The following is a 24,547-nucleotide window of genomic DNA, read 5'->3' as shown; positions in this document are numbered from 1 at the left end:
AACTATTTGTATTCTAAACTTTTCAACCTAAATACTTCAGACCTGTTTGATTGAGATAAATAGAAACATTTCAATTTGAATCATGTTTTTTTTTCCTTTTTAATCAGACGTCGCTTTGACTTAGCCGGCTTCATGGCTTCGTTCGTTAGCACCTGAAGACACGTGACACATTTTGGTCGCTGTTGTCGTCATATTTTCTCAAATTAGCTAGTTTGGGCTCATCGTCACTTGACGATTTGGACTGACTCAAATATTTCTCCATGCACGCCAGTTAGATAGCTGGCTAATAAGCTAAGCTAAGCAGCAGCTGGAACGGTTCGTTGCGCACTGAGTGAAGTGACTGATTCATGACAGATTGACATGATGTGTCACAATCATATCAGAGGTTCTACAATATGCTTGTGTTATTGGCGCAAATGGTCCAAATCTGTATATATGTACTTTTCAATGATACAGCACAATTTTATAATTTATAGTAAATTATTTTGCGGGCAAAGTTACAAATCCCAAAGTCTAGGCCAAAGGGAGTTACTCTCCCCCACAGAAAAACTGCTCCTGAACTGCCTGAAACGGCTTGATTGAAATCCTGTCTTTTCTTATGTAACGTGGTGATGTCACCAAGTAACACATTTGCATAATACCTGCCTGGCAGCTAGTTTGGTACATCCTCAAATGAAGAAAGTTAGAGCTGAGCTGGAGCGGAGTTCGAAGAGTTTGGTTCAGTTGACCAATCCCTACAGAGTGGGCCAGCTGACCAATCAGAACAGACTGGGCTTTTCAGGAGGGGAGGGGCAGGAGCTCAAACAGAGCATTTCAAAACAGAGGGTGAAAAGAGGTCCTGTAGCACAGCTGGTATAAGAAAAATAAAGTGTTTTTTGAACATTAAAGCATGTAAACATGTTCTAGTATCAACCCAAAATACAAGTATGCACATGAAAATTAGCATAATAGGTTCTCTTTAATGTGATTGATTAATTTCACTGAATACTACTGAGTACTGAATACTACTGAATAATAAATGTAATTTAATGTGTCTTAGGGGTATCATACTTGGTAGTTTGATTGTTTTGGAAATTTGACCTACCAATGCACCTCCACTCAAAAGCCCAAACCTTAATCCGTGTTCACTCTTAAACTCAAAGTGTTGTTAACTGAAATGACCCAGTCTCCTGCTTGTTCTGCAGGCCTGATGGTAATTATTAATATTTTCCAAGTTAAATACAGAGGAAAAGGGCGATTTGCACCACCTGCAGCCACAATTAACTTTACACCGTGAAATAATGACACCAGCACAAATGTGATGCTTTGCTAACATTTCCTCGTGTCTGCCACAGCTAATACCTTCTAAATCCATCTGCAATATTCACATGTTTGGCCTCAAAATGGATTCACCCACTCATCATTTGCATGTTCTGAATAACGAAAGCCATTTATCCGACTGTACATGAATATATTGGTGTATAAGTCATGTGGCTGAGGAGTGCTCTCAAGCTGTCAACCATCACAGAGCAGTGGATACAGACAGCCAGAGACCAGAGTGACTTTCTACAGCAGGTGAGTGTGTGTGTGTGTGTGTGTGTGTGTGTGTGAGAGAGAGTGTGTGTGTGTGTCCATCACTTGCGCCCTCTGTTCAGTGAAGCGACTCTGAACTGGACAGGCCAGTAAATGTGAGGGGAGGGAACTACAATGGTCACATCTACGGCGTGAGCAGTAAGTGGTAATATCTCAGCGTAATGGCGGATCTGGTCTCTGACTGCCTTCTCCTTGAACTGCAGACAAGCCATTGAAGGGCTGAAAGAGCCGAGACGGTCAGATGGGACCTGACCACTGGATGAACTGAGAGAGAGAGAGAGAGAGAGAGAGAGAGAGAGAGAGAGAGAGAGAGAGAGAGAGAGAGAGAGAGAGAGAGAGAGAGAGAGACCGAGTATACATACACGCCTACAGTTGCTTAAAAAGGTATTTAACCCCTTGAGGTTCATAGCTTTTTGTATTAAAAAAATACTTCCTCAAAATGATTTTTAAAGATTCATTTTAAAATTTAGATATTCATATGTTTCACATCAGTTGTTCAGTTTTGTACTATATCCAAAGATGCTCTATAACAAAGATGACGCATTAGAAGCTCTGCCAATGGTTTGAAATGGTATACACTTCCTGTCTCCTAAGTGGCTGTGGTCATGACGTACGTGTTCCATCCCCCCACCTCGTTTGGAAGTATTGTGAACATGTCATGTGGAAGGATGAAAGCAGATTGGATTATATTTGCTTAATGTATTTTTGTATTTCTTTTTGCTAACATTAGATATTTACACAGCTAGCAGCCATATCTAGCATTACGAAAAAAAGTATTGTGAACATTAGTTGCCAGATCTCGCAAGAGTTTTTTGCGGGGACAGAGAAAGGTCTCAAAGTTAACAACAAAGTTGTTAAACAAAACAAAGTGAGTAATTTTCTCCTGATTTGTCCATCTGAAAAATGCAATTTTAGTATCAGAATGTTTGGAAGATATGTGGTTCTTGAAAAATGGGTCCAATACTTACTATGGTGACTATGAGGTGAAAGAATCAGTCATTATCTGTGTTCACATTCACTCCTTCCATTTGAGATAATAGACCCAGGACATGTCGCTAGTCTCCTAAAGGGGCGGACAAGTGGCGAAACCCACGTGACACAGAACTGACGCTCAGTGCGCTGTCTCTTTTCTGAACTGTTTCTGCTATATATTTTAATATGTTGATAAAATATGGTGATAATTCTCTTACTGTATAAAACTATACATTTCGGGGCACCCCGGTAGACAAATGGTTAATAAATGTACTACAAGCGTGTTGTCTGGGCGTCCTGGCGGTCTAGTAGTTACAGTAAGACGCATAGGCTACTCTATAAACAAAAAAGTCCATAGTCAACCCTGGATGACTTAAAGCAAAAGTTTTAGGAAATATGCTTATTTTCTTTCTGGTGGAGAGTTAGATGAGAAGATCACACACTGTTGAATATGAAGCTACAGCCACCTAACAATGTGTCAATATGACAATTTTCTGTTTTGTAGGGGGTTATGTATTGGACTATATCTGGCTCTGAGCGGTTGCCAGGCAACCAGCAAAGACTCAAGGAAGTTACTGTGCGCAGCCGAAAAAATAGGCCGACACATAACCCCCCAATAAACAGTGAATTATAATTTTTACACTTCAGTTTTTGTACAGATTAAACCAAAAAGCTATAATGAGCTCAATTACTGAGCTTTAGAGGTTGTGGTTGGTGGATTCTGTTATCATCTGACAGAGCCAGGCTAGCTGCTTTCCCTGGTTTCCAGTCCTTGTGCTAAGCTAAGCTAACCCTCTGCTGGCTCATACTTCATGCACAGTTATGAGAGTAGTATCGACCTTCTCATCTAACTCTTCGCCAGGAAGTGAAGAAGTGCATTTCCTAAAAGGTCAAACTATTTATGTGAATCCCATCCATAGATTGACCACTTTTAAACTCAAAATGATCTCTTTCTAAAATCCATCTGATGTGATGAATAATAATAGTTAATTGAGTTTTTTTCACTTCCTGGTATAAGCAAACCCCAGTATATTTGGCAAAAAAGACAGAAATAGAAACCACATCAAAAACCATTCCATATGTCCACATTTCATTATGTAATCACTTTGTTTGTTTTTATATTATGGTTAATGTGTTATCACTTTGATTTGAAACTGACCATTCATGAACAATTCACTAATTTCCAGTTAAAAAGATGTACCCTGAATAAATGTGAAACCACCACAGATCTCTGGGAAAATTACAAATAAATTAAAAGTGATGTGATCTTTTTAAGCAACTGTAGTTATTGTGTATGCAGATGAATATGGGAGAGTCTGAGACAAAACTAATATCATGAGAACTCTAGCTTCGTGACGCGCCCTAAAAGGTCAACTGGTATTGTCTGCTGGCAGCAGCATTACCCAGGTTTACAGTGAGCTTCACTCTGCCCCCGTCCAGCTCCAGACGCAGGGTGTCCGCTGACTGCTGAGAGGTCGTGGCCATAAGCAGGCCAAAGGCCCTCTGGGACATGAAGCGGAGGGACACGTCCTCGGCCTCTGTGTGCAGCGTCCTCGGCAGCACCACCTTCAGATACATGCTGCCGTCATAGCTCACCATGGTGGCCTCTACGGGTTTCGGGGAGAGGAAGCGTTAGCAGACACTGAACCCCAGAGGGAATCACAACACTAAATTAAAAACACAAAGTGGCATTTATGGAATGAAAAACAAAATTTGAGCTTATCTCAGGTACAGCATGATATCATTTTAGATTGCAGTTTTCATCAGTCGCACCAGATGGCAGAAAAGGCCTGGAGCATGCGAAGGCGGCGGCAAGATTACAGCAGCAATCAAATTTCTGAAGGATTTATACCCATCACAGTGCAATACAAAGGGGATATTCATATATCCCTCATACTATTAGCTGCCAATGGATCTACGTAATTTGGCCTCTCTGTGAAAAAAACATCTGCATGGTAAATGCAGAGTGATTCAGGCTGAATCACTCTGCCGAAGCAGCACTGTATTTCTAATGAAGCACTGGCCACCTCGTGATACTGACAATTCATTAATGAATCACTACACTGTAGGAAAATACTCTAATTCACTGTGGATTCAATTTAAAAATAAATAAATAAATATAGTCCATCCATTGTCACCTAGACTGCTTTGGTAGAGGGTTACTTTGAGTTGAGAGCACTCAGCTCTTATTTGAATAGGTATGACATTATACAGTATGTAGATGATCATACTGCAGTTGCAAATTAAATTATCATTGCAGCGTTAAGGCCTGATAATGAATTTTCTTTGTATCTACATTTTTTACCATCTGTGCAGGCACTTTCCAGCCACTACACAGCTAAGTTAATAAATAAAATACCGGCCAAAGTGTGTTAAAAGCTTTGCAGCAGCATTTTGAAATCACTTATCCTCCCCACCCACCACCATCCGTCTCAGAATACTCTTACCCTTCTCACAGCTGGGACCGAGGTAGCCGGTGCCGTTGCAGTGACAAATGTGGCGGTTCCAGCCCTCTCTGCAGTGTCCGCCGTTGGCACACGTGTCCCTGGCACACCTGACGTGAGTCTCTCTGGTGCAGAAGCTGCTGACACCTGTGGCACTCTGAACCTCCGCCAGCCTCCACAGGTTACGGCTCTGCCCGTCAATGAAGAGGTCCCTCACGCAGCCCACGTAGCCGAGGCTGAGGGAGGCGGTCCACACCTCGGGGGGGAGCATGAGGGCTTGGCGATCCTCGGGCAGACCTCCGAGGTACATGTCCCCGTCTAGGTCGAGGATCTCGCTGCCTTCATTAGCAGAAAAGGGGATGCTCTGGCTGTTCACGGAGATGAAGCCTGCGGGGCGGGCAGTGAGTCAATTTGTACTTGCACAATGTTTCTGTTGCAGAAAATGAAGACAGGTGTGTGTGGGCTGTGCTAAGTGAGAAGTGAGAACAAACTGTGAGATTGAGGAAGTGGGCATTAGTCTCTGCTTGTTTTAAAGAGTGTGGATTAAGAAACTGCACAGCCAGTCCTTGGGAATTGACTTTGTGAGCAAAAGCAGGAGCCAAAACTAAAACTTGCTCTGGAAAAGTGAATAAATGACAAATCTGCATTGTCATATTACCCTGCTTGAGAAGGGAGGAAATATATTTATAGAGAAGTGTAGGAAGAAATAGAAGGAGCTGTGTGTATTTTGGCTTCAACTAATAAGGCAGACATTTGGAATGTACTAATAAGGCCCAATTTGAGGTGGGTGACTGTATAATTGGCCACTTGTGAAATAGGTTTCAAAATGTCATACATAGATTCTAGCTACTGAAAATATCATTGTAATTAAAACCTAATATGCCTGCATGTTTCACTGCAGCCAGTGAATAAAAAGCAAGAGTGTGCCGACGTGACTGGATCCATGCTGGCATATGGCGGTTTCACAGCTTGGAACCTTTTCTGCTCCACAGCTAAAAGTGGAGAAAAACAGTAACAGAAGCAGACAGAAGGCTTCACAAACACACATTATTCTCTTACCGTTGCGCCCTCTCCTCTGGAAGTCCACATGGCACCACTCGCCATCGTCGAGCCTCTTGTTGCTCGCTTTCATCTTGATGCTGCCAGAGCCCATATCCATGACCAGGTAGAGTAACCCATCCAGCAGCTCTATTGCGAAAAAGTCGGCCCGGGGCTTCTTGTCGGGCTGCGCGCCCTGCAGGCTGCCGTGGCTGAACAGCAGCAGGCCGCCGGGCTCCGTGGTGCGGAAGTCAAAAGATATGGCGCCCGTCTTCTTTGTGTTCCACCTGGGCAGTGTCAAGTAGGCAGACGGCGTATCGAAGGTGACCGGCTCCAGGGCCTCCACATCCTCGCAGCTGAATATCAGGTCGCCATGGATACTGATCTTTGGGTCCCGCTGTTCAGCCAGCCGCGACAGCTCCAGTCTAAACTCATTATTCTTGTAGACCACCTAATGAATGAGAGAGATGCCGTGGTGAGACGACAGCTGGGGAGAGCAATAAATCCGGTGCAAAGGTTGAATATTACTCATCAATAAATATTAGAATCGATATGACACAGCAGCATTCACAAGGACAGGCGGCGGAAAACACGGTGAATCATCCCTGAACTCAGAGCTCAGATAGAAAATATCCTGACGGTTTCATTTCAACAGGTCCATCCAATAAACTGGCACCTTTAATTAAACGGATGTAGAGGCATTTGAATAAAAAGATTCCTTACTCGTGCTGTGTGTCCATGCAGAGATAGAGGACGCATGTAGAACTGAACGCATTGTATTTTACAGGTACTCAAACAAAAACAAGGAGGCAGCAAGAGCTGAAATCATTCTGACATTTGGGGATTTAGATTTAGATGCAAATGCAAACATTTACATTTCTAGACATTTAGCTGACTCACTAAAGAACGAACAATGGGTCTGACAGAAGAATAATCTGAAATTCGGAAAGGAGGAATCAGAGACACAGCACCTACACAATGGCAAACAATTATATGCGTTTATACTAAGTAAACTGAAGGAGATCAAGTGCAAGCAGAGGTGGTGGGTGGAAGGGAGGCGGATTTGATCCTCTACATGCAAAACACACAATTCGGTATTTAAATAGGTACATTTAGTAAATGTAAGAGGGCAACAAACTTGAGTGTTCATTTTCACTGCTGAGCTCATGATGCAGTGGTAAGAACAGGGCCTGAAATTAGCACCCGCTACCCGCCAAATGTGGGTAAATTGTTGGCAGCGGATAAAATCATCAGGCAATCCGGACTTCGGCAGACAGGGAAAACGCGAGGGATGGGAATAGAGAATAGGTTCCCATTGAGAACCGCTTCCTTGTTGTCCGATTCTTTGGCATCTCATGCCTCTGTGACTATTGATTCCACTGTATTGATGCTTTCCCACGGTTACACATGCACAATGACAACTTTGCACGCTGTATCATTCAGTTTGTTTGGGACCGCAGCCATGGCAGAGAGAAAAAAAACACTCAAAAGCATGGTGCTACTAAATCTGAGGGGTACATCCTATTTTTTCCCCGATAAAGCTACACTGTGAACAACAAATATGTGTTGAAATCAACAGCAGGACAGCCAGTAACGTTACCTGTTAGAAGCCGGTGGGCAGCACAGTCCTGCTCTGCTAAATAACGGGGCTACTAACGTTAACGGAGAGTTACATTATGGTGCGTTCAAGCTCTGTTCTGTAAAAATTAGTATTGGGCGAAGGTAAATTCTAACTTTATCATAGTGTGTTCAGATGTAATCTCGACAAAAAAAATAAGTTTTTCGCGAGAAACTTTAGTAAATGCAGTTGTTTAAATGATATGTTTTCACAGCAATATAAAATAGATATTAGATAGGGAATTATGACCTGTTTAACTTCCTAACATGTGCTCTAAGCAGCTGATAATACATAATTAAAACTACTGATGCCAAGATTTTTTTTAATTAAAGCAAATATTTAATTAAAAATACAATCATTTATTTCCTAATCATTTGAATTGTGTTTTTATGCAAATAAGGAGTACATTATAGTACTGTGTAAAGTATCCTCCCACCCCTGAAAAATAGGGCTCCCCCAGAAGCTACGGTGTAATTCGAACACTGGAATTTATCATGCACATATTGTTTTTTTGTAAAATATATATCGTACATTGAATGACATCAGACCTAAAATGTTATTCCTTCATTTAGCGCATAGATTACAAAAGTGGCAGATACCATTTTTGAGTGGCAGAAAAAAAAAAAATACTTGCCTGCCACAGTGACAGACAGTAAAAAAGTTAATTTCAGACCGATGGTAAGAAATCTAATTATACACTCTGGCTGCAGTGAATATACAATAGACCTCCCTCTGTCTTTGAGGAATGTCTGGCTATTGATTTGGACATTTGGATCAATCACAGGAAACGGGAAGAAATACAAATAACATTTTTAAAAGATATTTACTTACACATAAAATATACGCTGTTTATACTGAAAGCACACTTCAATAGAGCGCCTGTGCGGGCTTCTCCATGCGTTTATTGCATTATTTTCTACTTTCAGTCTGGGTTCATCAATATGCACAGCGGGAGACAACAATCCTTGTCTCATTTTGCATCGGTTGTAAGTCACCCCGAGCCCGCTGTTATCTGCCACATCACTCTGTGACCAGCCGCTGCCTGAGGTGACACACCACACTGCACAGAGGACTAACAGCAGAGCCGAGAGGCAATTTGAGCCAATATCACACTTCACACACCGCCTCGGTGTGACTAATTAAGCAGCGGAATCAGATGGTGAAACTGACCATCGAGAAATGAGTGTAACAGGCAATTTTTAAACGGGAAGACGGTCAATCACGACACTTATACGAAGCGGAACAGTGCATTAGCGGTTATATTGTTTACAACTAGGAGCACCACATCTAACAGAAATACATAGCTGCCGACAAAAAGGCACACTGTGACCTCTGCAGGGCTGTTACATAATAAGCCAAAGCACAATACAGGAAGTGGAATCCTATTTCACCAATTCAGACGCCTGTTGTATGTGACAAGGATTACGGAGTGTCCCGAAACGCGAGAATAAAGCTCCTCTAGTGTCGATTGACAAAGCCCTCGTGTCTTTTATGCTCAAATGGTGAAGAATAACAGCAGTCAGAGAATGAAGACCTTTTCCGCCGCTAACAGCCATGTGAGCACATTCTTCATAACCAAATTGGGTACAATCTTTCAAGCATTAAAGCAGAGGGACCTAATGATGCAGTCTGGGATATCCTGTGGGCACACACACACTACAGACCAATAAGCTGGTGACTTCAAAGACAAATTCGTCTCCCCCTGCTAGTTGTTGTAGTCGTGACACTCGTCTGAAAGTGGCCATTTTTCTTCCTGTACCTGATGAACCCGATGGCCTCTACACAGAAGCACTCGTATCTATTATCATGTAACGTCTTGAGGGATTAGTCATGGCCCAAACGCTCTACATTCAATAAAATAAGACAGATGTCCCTAAATAGATGTGCTGCTTATACAATGACATTTTTTATTTCTTTCCTGCATGGATTAAGATTTCTTTCCATTCACTGCTGAGCTTTGTCTCTCGACTCCATCACCAAACTCACAGCTCTGGCATTGACTGACCCGTCTCTGAACTTGCCTCCTGGATCTTCAGGCAACGCTGATCCCATTTGATCAGCTCTGCCTCTGCCACCGCTCGCCCTCATTACTGGGACTTTTCGGGTTTGTCACCACATCGACTCTTTATCCCGTCGTACTCTCCCTGCATGCCCACAGTACATCTGTGTGACTATGCACAGCGGTAGTAGGTCTAAACACTACCACCAGCCGCACCGCCCACAGAGCGTGGGCTGCAGCATTGGCAGGGTGCTGGGACAATAACCTGCCCATAAATAACATCTAATTTTCATTTCAGCATATTCACACTGCAGAGTAGTGATGCAGGCACTCCATTTAAAAATCATTCAGTAAACGCTTGAGTGCTTTAAAATGTTGATATCATGTACTTTATTAATGCTACAACAAATACACATTCATTTATTGAGTTTAATGCACAAAATTACAGATCTGTAGACTGTGTGGACAGTGTGAAGTAGTACAGGGGTGGGAATCCCCGGAGGCGCTACGATACGATATTATCACGATACTTATTGCAAATTTAAACATTTTGCGATGTGCTGATTATTGTGATAAGTCATATTTCGATATACTGCGATATATTACCTTTTGTTCAACAGCAAATTATGCAGTTTGTCAGCATCTGTTTTATCTGATAAGATATTGTTTTCACTCTGTTTATCTCACCCCAATCATTTTTTATTGTAGCATAATGGGATCAAGCAGACAGACTCACCAACACAGTCATAAAAACACAATTGTTGCATCAAGCACCTGAAAAACTGAACTGTTTGTATTAGAGTTTACACTTATATTATCATATACTTGTATTTGCAATATTAATAGTTTTATAATAAAAAAACGATACTTGACGTCTGTGAATCGATACAATATTGCCACGGAAAATATCACGATACTATGCTGTATCGATTTATACACCATGCTAGCAGATCCCTGAGGCTGTACTTTGGGCAAAATGCCATCATCATCATGCTAACACGCTCACAATGGCAACCCTAACCTGCTGATGTTTAGCAGGTAATATTTGTCAGGTTCACTATTTTATTTTAGCCTGTTAGCAAGCTAATGATAACAGAAAATACAGCTGATGCTGATGGGAATATCATTAGTTTTGCAGATATTTGGCATTTAAAAACCAAAGTATTGGTCAAATAAATAATTTGACCTGATTATGGGGCTAGATGAAAAGTCAGGGGAGAACTAAAGTAGAGCTAAAATGATGAAGTTGATCGACAAAAAAATAATTGGCAACTACTAGGATAACTGATTAATTGCGAAAGTAATTTTCCATGCAAAAATGTTAGAAAATGCTGTTTTCAGCCTCTCAAATTTATTAAATATCTTATTTAAGTGAATATTTTGGACTGACAGTACAAAACATTTAAAGACATCACCTTGGAATCAGAAAAACTGGGATGGACATTTTTCACTATTTTCTGACCATTTTTTTTAGACCAAACGATTAAAGGTCTAGTGTGTAGGATCTGGCAGTATCTAGCGGTGAGGTGAAACGATTGCAATGAACTGAAGCCTCTCCTGTATGCCAAGCATGTAGGAGAACTACGTGAATGGCCCTCTCTAGAGCCACTGTTTGGTTTGTCCATTCTGGGCTACTGTAGAAACATGGCGGCAGGCTCCGACAAAAGTACCCGCTCCGTATGTAGATAGAAACGACTCATTCTAAGGTAACAAAAAAAACAATGATTCTTATTCTCAGGTGATTATACACTAAAGAAAACATACTTACTAATGTTATATTCCATTTCTGCCAATAGATCCCCCTAATTTTTACACACTGGTCCTTTAATCGATAAAATAATCGGCAGATTAATCAAGCCAAAAATAATCATTAGTTGCAGCCCTAAACTAAAGTCAATTTATCCTCTTGGGACCTTGTAGCAAATTTGACGACACTCCATCTAATAGTCGTTGTTTCACTCAAACCACAGATATCAACCTCATGGTGGCGGTAGAGAGGGGTTTTCCAACACGTCGCTCGTTTCTGAGTCGCTCGCTAAAGGTTCAAAGAATATGTAAACAAATTTGATAAGACAAAGTCACTATGTAAACCTAAATTTCTATCCAATCCAATTCACAGACCCCCCCCATTCTGACACAAACTGATTATTTGCCAATCAGCTGTCAATTAAACGAGTTACGCTGCTGCCAAGTTTGGTTACATCAGTTATGCCGTAACATTAGGCGATGTTAGCAGGCTAGCAAGTACACACCAGATTTGACAATGACCTCGGGAAATAGCCAGGCCAAAAAAAGGAAAAAAACATACTATTTTCATGAGGAATGGGAAACAGAGTTTTTTTTTCACGAATGTGAATGACAAGTGTGTGTGTCTCATTTGCGCTGTGAGCGTGTCAGTCGGTAGAAGATGTAACGTCGAGCGCCACTTCGCCTAAGTCTACGGCAACTTTTCACGTGACTTTCCTGCTGGTAGCAGTCTACGAACAGAGAAGGTAAAGGAGCTGGAAACTACGCTTAAAAGACAACAGGCTCTGTTAACCAAACCGACGGTGAAGGCCAACGCAGCAACAGAGGCTTCATTTAAAGTGGCGCACATCCTAACAAGGCACAAAAAACCCTTCACCGATGGCGGCATTGTAAAAGAGGCGATGACCGGTGGCTGAAACGCTATTCAAGGACCATCAAAGTAAGACAGAAGACAGCGATACAGCCCAGCTGGCTTTCTTGAATGTCAAGAAATCTAAGTTCAGAACAAGACTGACAGATGAACATTCAAATGAGTCCATAAGAGTGAACCTAAGTGGATACACTCCAGCATAGGCTACACCTCTCTTGTTGACTCCATGCAGTGCCAGTCATCTCACTAACTGTTAAAAACACTGAATGCATGTAATACATGCATGTGAAGTAAAACATTGTTTTGTTTTCTATGACATTAATCTGATGTGAATTTAATAGTGTGAGTTTGACACATTTTAAATGTAAAGAAATGCATACAGAAAAAAAAACATGCACATGCTGCTGAATTTAAGATGTTTTGATACAAAATGTGAGTGTTGGATATATTTCTAAATGTTCACACAAAAGAAGCGTATTCAGCTGGTTTGGGTGGAGCTGAGCATTGTGAATAAATGTTACTAATAATATAAAATAGGGATGCTAATTTTGAAAAAAAAATTTAACCGATAACCGACCCTGATTAACTGATTATTAACCATTAACCGACAAGATTTGTGCCTCGCATGCAGTGGTGTGCCAGCTGCAGTGTAGGAGCACAACAGACAACTGAGTCCCCAGTTTAGCCGTCCGGGAGCGTTAACTTAGCAGCCACAATGCTGCGTGTAGTGTCGCGGACATGCAGCCACTTTCCCAGTAAAAGTCTCCACCGCACATTTAGTTTAGTTTAGCAGGTTGTCAGGCTTTGTCTGTTCGGCATAACTTTAGCGATTTGCCCACAAACAGTGTGTGTATTTGTGCTACGTTAGCAGCTCTAGCATTGCCGGAGGCTTCGTGCTCGCCGCCGCCACACACGTACAGTCTGCGTAACTTTAGCGAGTGACCGACAGACCATGTGTGTGTGTGTGTTGGCGGTGAATGTGAGGTTGTTGATGGTGTTATAGCTGTGAACATAAGTGTAGCAGTGTGTGTATAGTTTATTTGTCGGTGATGCTACGAAACTACAACTTCTCCGCTCCAAGTCCCCAGGAAGTGCACTGGTCGTCGATCCGGACTTTCGTGGTGGCCAAACGGCATACTGCAACTTCCGTGTCAGTCACGTGATGCATTGGGCCCAAAAATACTTTTTCCCATATACTTGTATTGGGAAAGAGACGTCTGTAACTCAGCGGATCATTTTTTTTGTTGAATCAACTTCCCAGTACGAACACCTAAATAGCCCTTATTTAAAGAATTACGTTTTTAAAGTTGTAAAACGCACTAATAGCTGAATCCAGAGTTATTTCCCTTCGTCCATTCATGTGAGTGAGACCCAAACCAAGGCTGGAGCGCAAGCCGCAACGACGGCGTGACGTTGGGACCCTGTGACCAAGTCATGTGACCGAGCGGACGCGACTCCGCCAATCATCTCGGACGCCACTCCGCCAAGATCCGGGTAGTTTTTCAGACGGAAGTCGAGCCGTTTAGGCTTCATGCGCCAATGAGCAACTCTCATAGGAATGACCGGGGCCCCGCCTCCAACGCTGTATCCAGTTCTTTTAATACATCCATGCTCCGCTCCGCTCAAGCGAGCTGGAGAGACCGTAGCCAACTTCCTGTATCCTGCAACTCCGGCTACACCTATTAAGGTGGGCTGTTAAGGTTGACCAGCTTTTCTCCTTTAAGTGACGAGCCGCTCCTCTGAGCCGCTCAACTTTTTAATTAATTATTAACATTTCTATTTATGTGTCATGAACTTTGAAACATAGATTACTTGTTGTGGACACAAGTACAGCTGGCTGATGATATCAGTTCTCCACCATCAATACATCCTGTGACTGCACAAACTGGATGCTTTGTGGTTGGGACTTGGCAAGTGAAAGTGCTTTTTTTTTCAATTGGGTTCCAATAAGAAAATCTGAAAGTGAAAAAATAAGTCTTTTCACATTAGTTCTGGCAGAGCACTGCAGTCAAACACAAAGTCTCCATCAATATTCAAATCTACTTTTAAGAAGACTATATGACAGTCAATCTCTCTTTCTCACACATACTGCTGCTTGTTATACTTTGCTCGACTTCCTGCTGCTGTTACTAGCTTAGTCAGGTCATTTCTACTCTATTTGCCTTGTGCATTTTGTGTATCCTCTAAGTGATGTGTCTGTTCTGTCCTTGGTGCATTGTACTCCCTGCTGAATCCCATACAGCTGGATTTAATGGGGATCAAGAGCGCAGCATTATAACAGTTTAGAAGCATTTATGGAATAAATGGTCTTATATCCTTTGACGTAAGTCTCTCTGCCAGAAGAAAACTCATTTGTTTGAGCTGGGTATTGACCCCCAAGAAAATATATATACACCGATCTGCCACCCTGACACTTCTGTTTCTTTCCACTTCACTATTTTAATTCAAACTACTGCCTGGTTTAGTCATGTCTCCTCCTAATCCGTCCTTGGTAAGGGGAAGCATTTCTCTCACTTTTGATGCACACACAGAACAGTAGAATGTCATTTGCTTTTCATGAGATTGCTCACTTCATTAAAAATTTGTAAGCCCGGGCTGAAATTGGGCATTAATCCATTATTCACTGCTTTTGTCTATATTAATTCTAATGCAGAGGACGTGATCTTAACTTGCTTGCTCAAGATAATCAATGTGACAGGTACAGGCCAGGGTTAAAAAGCTTAAAAATGTGTAAATAGTGATGAAAAGTGTCTCAGGAATGATGCATCTGTTTCTTTTGCATATTAGAGGTACATTCTCAAAGGGATTCCCGCAGGAAATCTATAAATGCATATGCTCCGCACGGCGCATATGCAGCTGGATGTTTCTCCTTCAAACACCCTACAACGGGTGAATCGATACGTGAGGGGTGATTTTCTATACGCAGAACATGCTCTGCTTATAGGAAGGGGGTAGTGCTATCTAAGGAGGAGAGGATAGTGTTTCCAGTCCTCTGCTGGGATGCGAGGTCAAGCTGTACTCACATCTTTCAGACAGCCCAGGAAGTTGTTGCTGACCAGGGAGCCTGGCAGGTCGGCTGTGTTCAGGCTGCCCCCTATGTAGAAGAGATCATCGGAGCCCAGCATGGTGTAGTCCTCCTGAGTGTAGCCGGTGGTGGTGAGGATCCCATCCACCAGGATTGTCACCTAGAGGAGCCATTGCGGGAGACATAGAGAGATTCTAAGTCAGATAGAAAGAACTGTCCTAATTATTTCATGCCTCATTTCTTGATTCTAGTTGAGCTTGCTTTAACATTGGATCTTGAAGGCAATTACAAGAACAGCTTTGAAGGGTCCACTAATCTCAGCTGATCCCTATTTCTGATATATTAGCAGGCTTGCAGTGGAGTCAATATACCATAGATATTCCTTCCACTGATATTTGGGCTCCAAAGCAATGTGAATTCTACACTGTACTCAATTAATTTGAGATTATAGATATCAAGATGGCAAGCTACTTTGCTTGTGTATTGGCAGCAACAAAACAAGATTATTCCCATATCAGACTCATCAGTATACAGAGACAAAGAAAATGAATGACTGAATAGGGCTATAGGAGAAGAAATGATAAGCTTGTTGCCATGACAATAATAAGCCTACAGTTAACATGCATTCCTGCATAAATATAACAGCTCCCACTTTGGGGTAATAAGTGAAAACAGTAATAATTTAGTTGTGATGGGAAAAAATATTTTTTTTTCAGAAAAATCGACTGTGAAAATCTCATTAATAAAATGTACTTCCTGTGAAAAACTGAATTTAAGTGAAAAACGAGAGCTCCAAAAGAGGCAGGCAACACACATGTTGAAAATGTCAACTAACTATTCAAATTTTTCAGGCCGATCACGATCATTTTATAAACGCAGGGCTTGAGTGGAAAAGATGTCATGCATAAAAGCTTTTGTCAAAATCAGGCCGGTAAATTTGTAAAATATCAGAGACCAAATCAAATGTTAAGGGAGAGGAAACTGCTCTCTCAGCTGTCAAATAAACAGCTTCACACCTTCACTACACAATATAGTTGTCTTACTGTATATTGTACACATGCTTAATGATAATTTTTATAGAGAGAAAATAGCATTTAAACAATTGCAATATAACACGTTTAGGAAACAATTGGCCTTATAGATAATAAAGGGATGATTTCTATTAACCGTCCGAGACCCACAATAGACCCGTTTTTTGTCTTTTTTACGGGGGTACAGGGGGTCTTTAGGGGTAGATAGCAGGTCAACAGTAGATGTCACATAGAAGTGGTGTACATCATCTGAAAGCTGGGAACCTGAAGATTAATTTGAGCTCAGCAGTGTGTGTCAAGCTGTTCTAGACATAAATCAGATCAGAATAAACACAGATTTGGTGTCACCATTTTTTTAACACTGGAGAATTGATCAAAATAATAAATAGTCCCTCCAAAATACAACATTAAGACCTTGAGGAAAACCATAGAAAAAGCCATGCTGTGATTGGGGATCAAAAACTTTTGACATTTGGAAATTTCTGCAAGAATTGCATTTTTCGACGATTGGATGGCGAGCACTTCTGTTCTGGAAACTGCTCAGAAAACTCCTTATTGTCAATATACCTAGGAAATCAATCCATCTTCTGAATGGCCTAGGTATCTAGCTGGTGGCTGTAAAGTTTTATGAGGCTGTGATTATCCTAGAGGTCACCACAGGTCATTTTATATGGTGAGGTCAAATTTTAAAAAATGGTCTCAATACAATGAAATGACTACTATGGGGACTAACATCATCACACATGGATACAATTGGGCTCATTGGATCCTCAAGAGTCTCAGCTTTCTAGTCATCCCAATTTTTAGTAATTCCGAAACTGTTTAGGGACCCCAGGATGCAGAAATATTCAAATACACCATTTTAAAATAGGCGAAAATAACATATTTATGCTGCATTCAACAAACTGTTGGTTTTTGCCCCAAACTGAATGTGATTATCATAAAGTGGGCATGTCTGTAAAGGGGAGACTCGTCGGTATCCATAGAACCCATTTTCATTCACATATCTTGAGGTCAGAGGTAAGGGGACCCCTGTGAAAATGGCTAAGCCAGTTTTTCCTCGCCAAAATTTAGCCTAACTTTGGAGTGTTATTTAGCCTCCTTGCCGACAAGCTAGCATTGGCATGGTTACCAATGGATTAGGGATTCTAGTTTCATATGATATCTGTACCTTCACTCTATTTCTAAAACTGAACCTGCTACAGCCTTTGAAAGACAGTAAAGTCGGTCAGAATTGCACACAGGGGTTAAAAGAGAAGGATGATGAAGATGAAGGAGACACCATCACCACCACCAGGATCCAACAGACCATGACTTTAGTAGATAAGAGTAGTAGTATTGTAGCCTCATTCAGAACATATTGATCATAATCGCCCTGCCAGGTCTCAGTAAGCATACACAAAACAAATCATTTTAAAAAAGGGACATATGATCAAGCGGTCTGATATTTAAAAGTTCAAGTCCTTAAATTGTATCTCGGGGACTTAACTTTGTTAAATCAGTGGTGTTTATTCTATAAATTCGCTGGTATATTGAAAGCAAGAGGATAAGAGACAAAAGAACGACCTGACAGGGTATGTTCAGGTGTCAGGACTCTAAAATGAGGTCCTGCCTCACCATTCACCAGTACTGGCAGGTATTGATTTCTGTCTATCTAGTGGTGAAGCCCTCCGTATCTTTGGCCTGGACAGTGAACAATGGCAGCCGGGCTTGACTGTGGGTTGATGATACTGCACATCAAGAAACTTCAGGCAACCAAAGTGCTTTCACGCCTGGAAACTGATTAATGCTGCGTTCTCTTTCACTCCGCAAAGGTCTAGAAAAGCATGACCAGTTTCTAATAATGACTACTACACCACATCCTGACACCCGAGTTACTTCACTGGCATTTCAAAATCATAGGATGTGGTATAGTAATTATTGAATTAGGCAAAACATCATTAATTAGTAGCAAACAGCAGGATAATATTCAGGTTTGAGACTGACCTTTCATCATAATTTCTCCCGGATTTCTACACAGCCGGTGTAACACAGAGCTCATTAAAGGGAAACGTATATTTATGTCCGTTAGTGGAGCTAAAAAGTAACAGAATTGAGTGCAGTATTTAGGATAATATGTGTGCATGTTAGTGCATTGTGTGTGAGTATAAATAGTTGGATGCGTGATTAATAAGGGTCAGAAAATGCGAGAGAATGAGCAGCAATTCGTTTGGCCACAACAGTAAAAGAAAAGACAGATGGCGGGGGAGACAGTAATAGGAGGAATTCTAGCCTGAAAGGCACCACCGGATCTAATAAAATGTTTCCACCAGCACTCTCCTGGGAGTTACAGTTCCCCCTATCTACATGTCAGTGGGGTAACTTATCTGGAGGGAAAGCAATTTACACAGGGATCAAATGCATGGCTGAAAGCATAAGTGACGTTGTAAGCATTGGATTGCCGCTCCTCTGGAAGCCGGGGTAAGGAAATAGATGTGGAGGAGGATGCAACTTTATATGCAGCTTAATGTGACAGGTTCAGAATATATTGGTGATGATAAAAGAGTTAGATACAAAATGAGTCCCACTTTAGCAAAGAAATCAAACATTTAAATGCATTACGCATGGCAAAACTCATTGTGGAGAAATATTTAGTTTAGCTATGGTTCAGGTAAATTTACTAAGTGTCATTTTATTTGGCACAAAAAATGCTTGGACCCCTTTTCGCTTTCAGAAGCTGAGCTCCCTTAAGGTTTCAATATTGTGCTAGAAATGATCCACAGGGATCTTGTTGGACTCAGTGGTGTGACTCGTCTCCTGTAGGTTTTTTTAAATGCACTTCTGAGGTTAGAATATTACATTGCACCTCAGCTAAAAGGAGCTCCGCTTGAGTTGGTGCAATTTGTTTGCCTCAACATATTGTACACACTCCCCAGTAGGTGCCAATTTGTGATATTAGGGACCAAAATGTTGTTTGCTGTTTTCAGCGAAAAAGCTCTGAGCACGACCAGCTCAGCACCAAACGGCACACAGACACAGTTAGTGACTAGCTGGTGAACACGAGGTGCGTTTCCAACCACCTGTTTTTATGTGCATTTTCACATTTTGCACATAAAAAGACCAGTGTGGAACAACCTCAAATACCACAAAAAGTTTTTAGGCTTGGCCGAGGTGGAAAAGTTTCTATATCAACAAAAGCAAAATGCAACAATGAAAACAGACTCAGCGAATTAATCACAAGGTACATGAAGCATGCAACTTAAATATTCACTTAAGTTTTTGCTCTACTGAAGACACGGGAAAAAAAGCATACGCAGATCTGTGTGGAGACTGTAACCTTCCTCAAATTAATGCTCGAAACAAACAAAAAATGCCATAATTTCATCTCTTTTGCTACATTTTTATTCCACCACTTGAGCTTTGACTGTTGCTCTTTTAATTAAATCATCTTGTTGCGCCCTCTCTTTCTGCAACGGTATATTGGCACATGGGAAGAAGTTTGCCTACAGGGCTTTCTGCCAGAAAACTTCTTAGGTTTAGACAAGAAACCTACTTGGTTTAGGAAAAGATCATGGTTTGGGTTAAAATAAACCCTTTCTGGCAGAAAACCCTGAAGGCAAACTTCTCCCATGTGTTGGGACCTGACTGGAGAGTTAGCGCTATCTACCGCTTATCTCAATGATCCAAATCTTAATATTAGCATAACGGTAGTTCATGGAAACGTGCATAAATTCACATTTTCTACTGCAGATTTCCCTGAAAATTCTGTTAAATTTTGAGCTACATTTGAATGGAAACCTGGCTATAGTGGAGCATTTAGCTGCTTAAGAGTTGGAAGAGACCAAAAACAGAGCTACAAGAGAGTGAATATTGGACTTCCATTTGTCAGGTGGCCACAAACACGGCTTCAAATGAATGATAATGTTGCTCTGTAACTGCTGGTTGTGTAAATTGCTAACAAGTTCTCCACATCAACTTAACGAGTGATGATATGCCAATGTTGTGTGTTCACAACTTGTTTCAGCTGCCCTCAAGTGGCCAAACAAATCTGTTTTTGTAGGTTTAAAGCATAGACTGTATATGAGAAGTGGATGTGGTCACTGTGATGTCACCTATTGGTTTGTGGACTGCCATTTTCAAGCCTCGAGTTTGGTAATTTGGCCGTCGCCATCTTGGTTATTTGCAACCGGAAAAGACACGAGAAGGTGGACCTAAATAAGATATTTTTATGTGACCAAAAATGTTACAATTAACTTTCATGAACTGAAAGCACACTGTGAAAGGGTTAAAGTTCTAAAACAAAAACACGGACAACTCCCAAAACGGACAACCCCGTGGTAGCGACCTGTCAATCACAAGGTAGGTCTATTTGACTCTAAATGGGACCATAATTTACTAAATGAACATCATGCTGTATTGATGAAGACTGGAAACTAGTGATTGAGACCATAAACTCATGTTTACAATGTTTACTGAGGTAATAAATCAAGTGAGAAGTAGGCTCATTTTCTCATAGACTTCTATACAATCAGACTTCTTTTTGCAACCAGTGGAGTCGCCCCCTGCTGGCTGTTAGAAAGAATGCAAGTTTAAGACACTTCAGCATTGGCTTCACCTCTCAGACCCCAGAGGTAACACTGGTTTAACGTTGCACGATTTTTTTGGGTACTATAGGAGACAGAACCCCACTACAAGCCGAGAGACACGTTGTTACGGCTTAACCACCAGTAAAAGAGCAACATTAGCATTCGGTTGTGTTTAACTACATTACAAAACAAAATCTGCAAGCTTAAACACCTGCAGAAATGGGTAATTATCTGTGGGTCTATCCCATTACGCATTTATTTAGTGTTAAAATAAATAAAAATCCATTTATTAGTGGAGCTTTAAGGGATTGTATGATGGAACTAATTGTCGAGTGACTGCAGTCAAAATAGAGTGCCAGCAGGGTAACATTTAATGTAACACAGACACGTCCTGGCAGTCTTTAATTTAGTTTGGGAATTCAGCCCTGTGCTTTGTCCAGTGGACGACGCTAATGAATATGAAACCTTAGGGCCGAGTTGTACTTGGCTGGAGCACAATACAGTAGGTACAGCATCGGACACATGCAATGACTGTACTCATTATATAAAAGCTCTGCTCTTTCTTGCATGACCTCTCTGATACTGCTGCAAAGTTGCATTTGTTTTTCACTTTTAGTTTAAGTGGAGTTTGTCCAAATCTGAAAATCTGTACGACAATTATTGTTCTGCAAAGGTAGAAAAAAGACGAGGCTGAAGAGATTTCATCAATGCTGCAGGATACGGTACATGAATGCGATGGATGTGTTGAGTCTTTCTTTCAATAAGGTAAAAAGACCTTTACAGAAGCCTTGTGGGTGCAGAAAAAACTTTCCTGATTATAAAAGACTCCGCCAAAGCAATCTATTTCATGAGAAAGAGGGCAATGACCTAATATGAGCTTGTAATATCTATCAGAATGTGGCAAATGGAGATATGGAGTCCAGCAGAGCAGAAATATTAAACATTCAACAGAAGACAGTTTTTGTTAGTGTTTACACAGATATATAGTACCTAAACCCTATTGGCATGGGACTGGTATGACCTGGACCTCATCAGAATCTGATCCAAATGTTAAAGACATCCATTAAGTGTACCTGAAAGATACAAGCAAGATGTATACACACCTGGCGGAGGTTGCGTGTCACTCGAACGTCGTGCCAGACGTTGTCATTGAACTTCCCTTTGGCAGGCTCCACCAGCGCCTCGAAAGCGCCGGAGCCCAGGTTGATGACCAGCCACAGAGCACCATTCCTCAGGGACAGGTTGACATAGTCAGCCGACCTCCCCGTGTGAAGCAGCAGGCCGTTCCTCTGCAGGGTGCGGAAGGACAGCGTGATCTCGTCCAAACTGCTCTGAATGGGAGTCTGGGACAGGTTGTAGCTGAAGAACTCATTGCCTTTGAAGGTGGCCACTGACTCCTCCTGCCCTGAGAGGGGAGGAGAAACATCTTAGATAATTGTTTCAGTCATCAGGCTTAAGTTTGATTTACCTACTGCAGTATATTCACTACTTTAGTGACGTGTTGAGATAGGTAAGGCTTTGGTGGGCGAAACAAGACTAAAATGAGTAGGAAACACACCAAAACTATCTTGAACAGACCATGTACTGCATGTCCATGTATTCACATACGCTACAAAATCACTGCACATTCTGATGGACGAATGTACTGTCAATGAGAGATCACATGATTCTGCGTGTTGTTTGCATATTAAAGGATAAGTGCAGTTATGTTCTATATTTGTATTATTGTCAAGAAATCCCATGAAAAGACCAAAACCAACAAGAAACTGATCCTACTGTCTGTGGAGCCAAAGCCTAACTCAGCTTATTGCTCTGTGCCGAAAACCTCTACAAAAAAACGAGTGAGGCACACTGTTAAGGCCTTTGTACACCAAGTCCGTATTTTTCGTCCAAAATTGTTGCACGTTTAAAAATACCACCTCACGTTGTGTCAATCACGCTTACACACCGATTTCAAACAGGTTTGATTTTCTGTGTTTTTTCGCATCCATCAAAAGGCAAAAGAGGGTTGTTTGACCACTCAGGGCGACCGTACGTGCAAACGTCGTCATCCAAAATGATATGATAAATATTCACTATGTCTCCCAGCACAAAGCACTTTACGATACAGGAATAAAATAATACAACAACGCAGAATTTAAAGATAGATTGTGGCAGGTGATGTGCAGAACAACTTGGGATGGTTGCAAAACAAAGGATGTAGGAAAGATAAGACAGTAGTGATTTTGTTCTAGGCAGCTAATCGATAGCTTCTTGCTAATGTCCTTCATTCATTAGCCCTGTTTGGGACTAGCGCTATCCATTGCACCCACGTAATTAATGCAGTTTTGTCTTGTACTGCGAATTTTCACAACAAATAGAATAATAAAACCCATCGGACTCAGTCTGCGAGGTTTCTGTGCGTTTTTTATTGCATGAAGGATTAAAAAAATGCAAATGAAAAATACGGACTTTGCGCAAAGACCTTTACACTGGGTGACATGTTTCTTAATTACAATGGACATGGGCATTATAGTTTACTGAGAGTCAAGCTCATATGCACTGTCCTAGTGCTGTAAACACTCACCAGCTTGCAGCTGAATTGAGTTGAGTAAAGTTTGCTAAAAACTACAGTGCCCAGCTGAAATAATTTTGCCTTTTTAAAAAATGAAAAATATATATTCAATTTATATCCATAGTGGGGAAGTTGTAAAGCATTGAGAGACGGACTAACATAATGTTGGTTTTGGCGTTTTCATAAGATTTGTTGACAATAACAAATGTATAGAATAATGCATTATCCTTTATTCAACAGTGACATTTAAAAAAAATACCAATATAAATGTGTCAGACTTGGCTAAACCTCTAATTCATATCCTGCAGTTAAAATAACTTCCAGTGAGGATGTTAAATGTACAAGAAAAATCTGATGGCTCAAACTAACTTCCTCGACTGCTCCAATAAAAGCAGTTTTCAGGTTTAACCAGAGCAGAAGAAAGATTTTCATCATCTTCATCATTTCTTAGAATTCCACATATTGGCAACATAACTTTTCACAAGATGCACTATGGACCCTATCAATGTGCCTTTGGTGCCGAACATCTTTACACATCATACAAAATCATTCTTGATATTTAACTTCATTCAACAGTGATGGCTACTAATGATTGCACCTTACACAAGATAAAGCTTTTTGATTTGTTTGAGTTTTTGACAGTTATTGCCGACATGAGCTGAATGATAAAATGAGAAGATTTTGAGTAAAAGAAAAATATATATTGAAGATAGATAGATACATAGATAGACAGATATATTTACACATAGAAACCTTACTCACATTGAAACATGTGTACAATATAAATTACAATATGAATTTGAGAAATCAAAACTATTTCGGAGCAAAATCTTGAGACTGTGAAGTCATGCAACAACCTGAGTGGAGACAGCAGCAAACTCTTGAAAACTGAACTCGACGCCACAGTGGCAAAATGACAAACAGCTTTGTGTCAAATGTTGTTTTTGTGATTTTGCAGACCAGTCCTGTGGGATTTGTCACGGCCGTATTGTATACTGAATGATAAAACACACTGTGCTCACTATAAGGCCTTGCACACAAAGACTTTATGTATTCTGACAAGCACTCTTAATCCTAAAAAATTCTAATCCACAGTAAACTTTGTTTTGGTT

The 24,547-nt window shown here is 41.0% G+C and overlaps 1 protein-coding gene across 9 annotated transcripts in view; it reads right to left on the bottom strand.

The window, feature by feature from the left end:
• Positions 1–24,547, bottom strand: part of LOC141752633 (neurexin-2-like) — a 204,337-nt gene that overhangs the window by 96,372 nt on the left and 83,418 nt on the right. For all 9 annotated transcript variants that reach the window (XM_074610689.1, XM_074610691.1, XM_074610695.1 and 6 more), the window contains 5 exons: positions 21,985–22,286; positions 15,284–15,445; positions 6,048–6,477; positions 4,992–5,375; positions 3,948–4,151 (listed from right to left, as the gene is read on the bottom strand). In XM_074610689.1, the coding sequence (XP_074466790.1) occupies positions 3,948–4,151; positions 4,992–5,375; positions 6,048–6,477; positions 15,284–15,445; positions 21,985–22,286 (1,482 nt within the window). The remainder of the gene's footprint in view (positions 1–3,947; positions 4,152–4,991; positions 5,376–6,047; positions 6,478–15,283; positions 15,446–21,984; positions 22,287–24,547) is intronic.

The sequence above is a fragment of the Sebastes fasciatus genome, chromosome 16 (assembly GCF_043250625.1).
Source record: "Sebastes fasciatus isolate fSebFas1 chromosome 16, fSebFas1.pri, whole genome shotgun sequence".
Taxonomy (NCBI): domain Eukaryota; kingdom Metazoa; phylum Chordata; class Actinopteri; order Perciformes; family Sebastidae; genus Sebastes; species Sebastes fasciatus.
The sequence above is the reverse complement of the archived record's forward strand: the minus strand, read 5'-3'. Positions and strand labels throughout refer to the sequence as shown.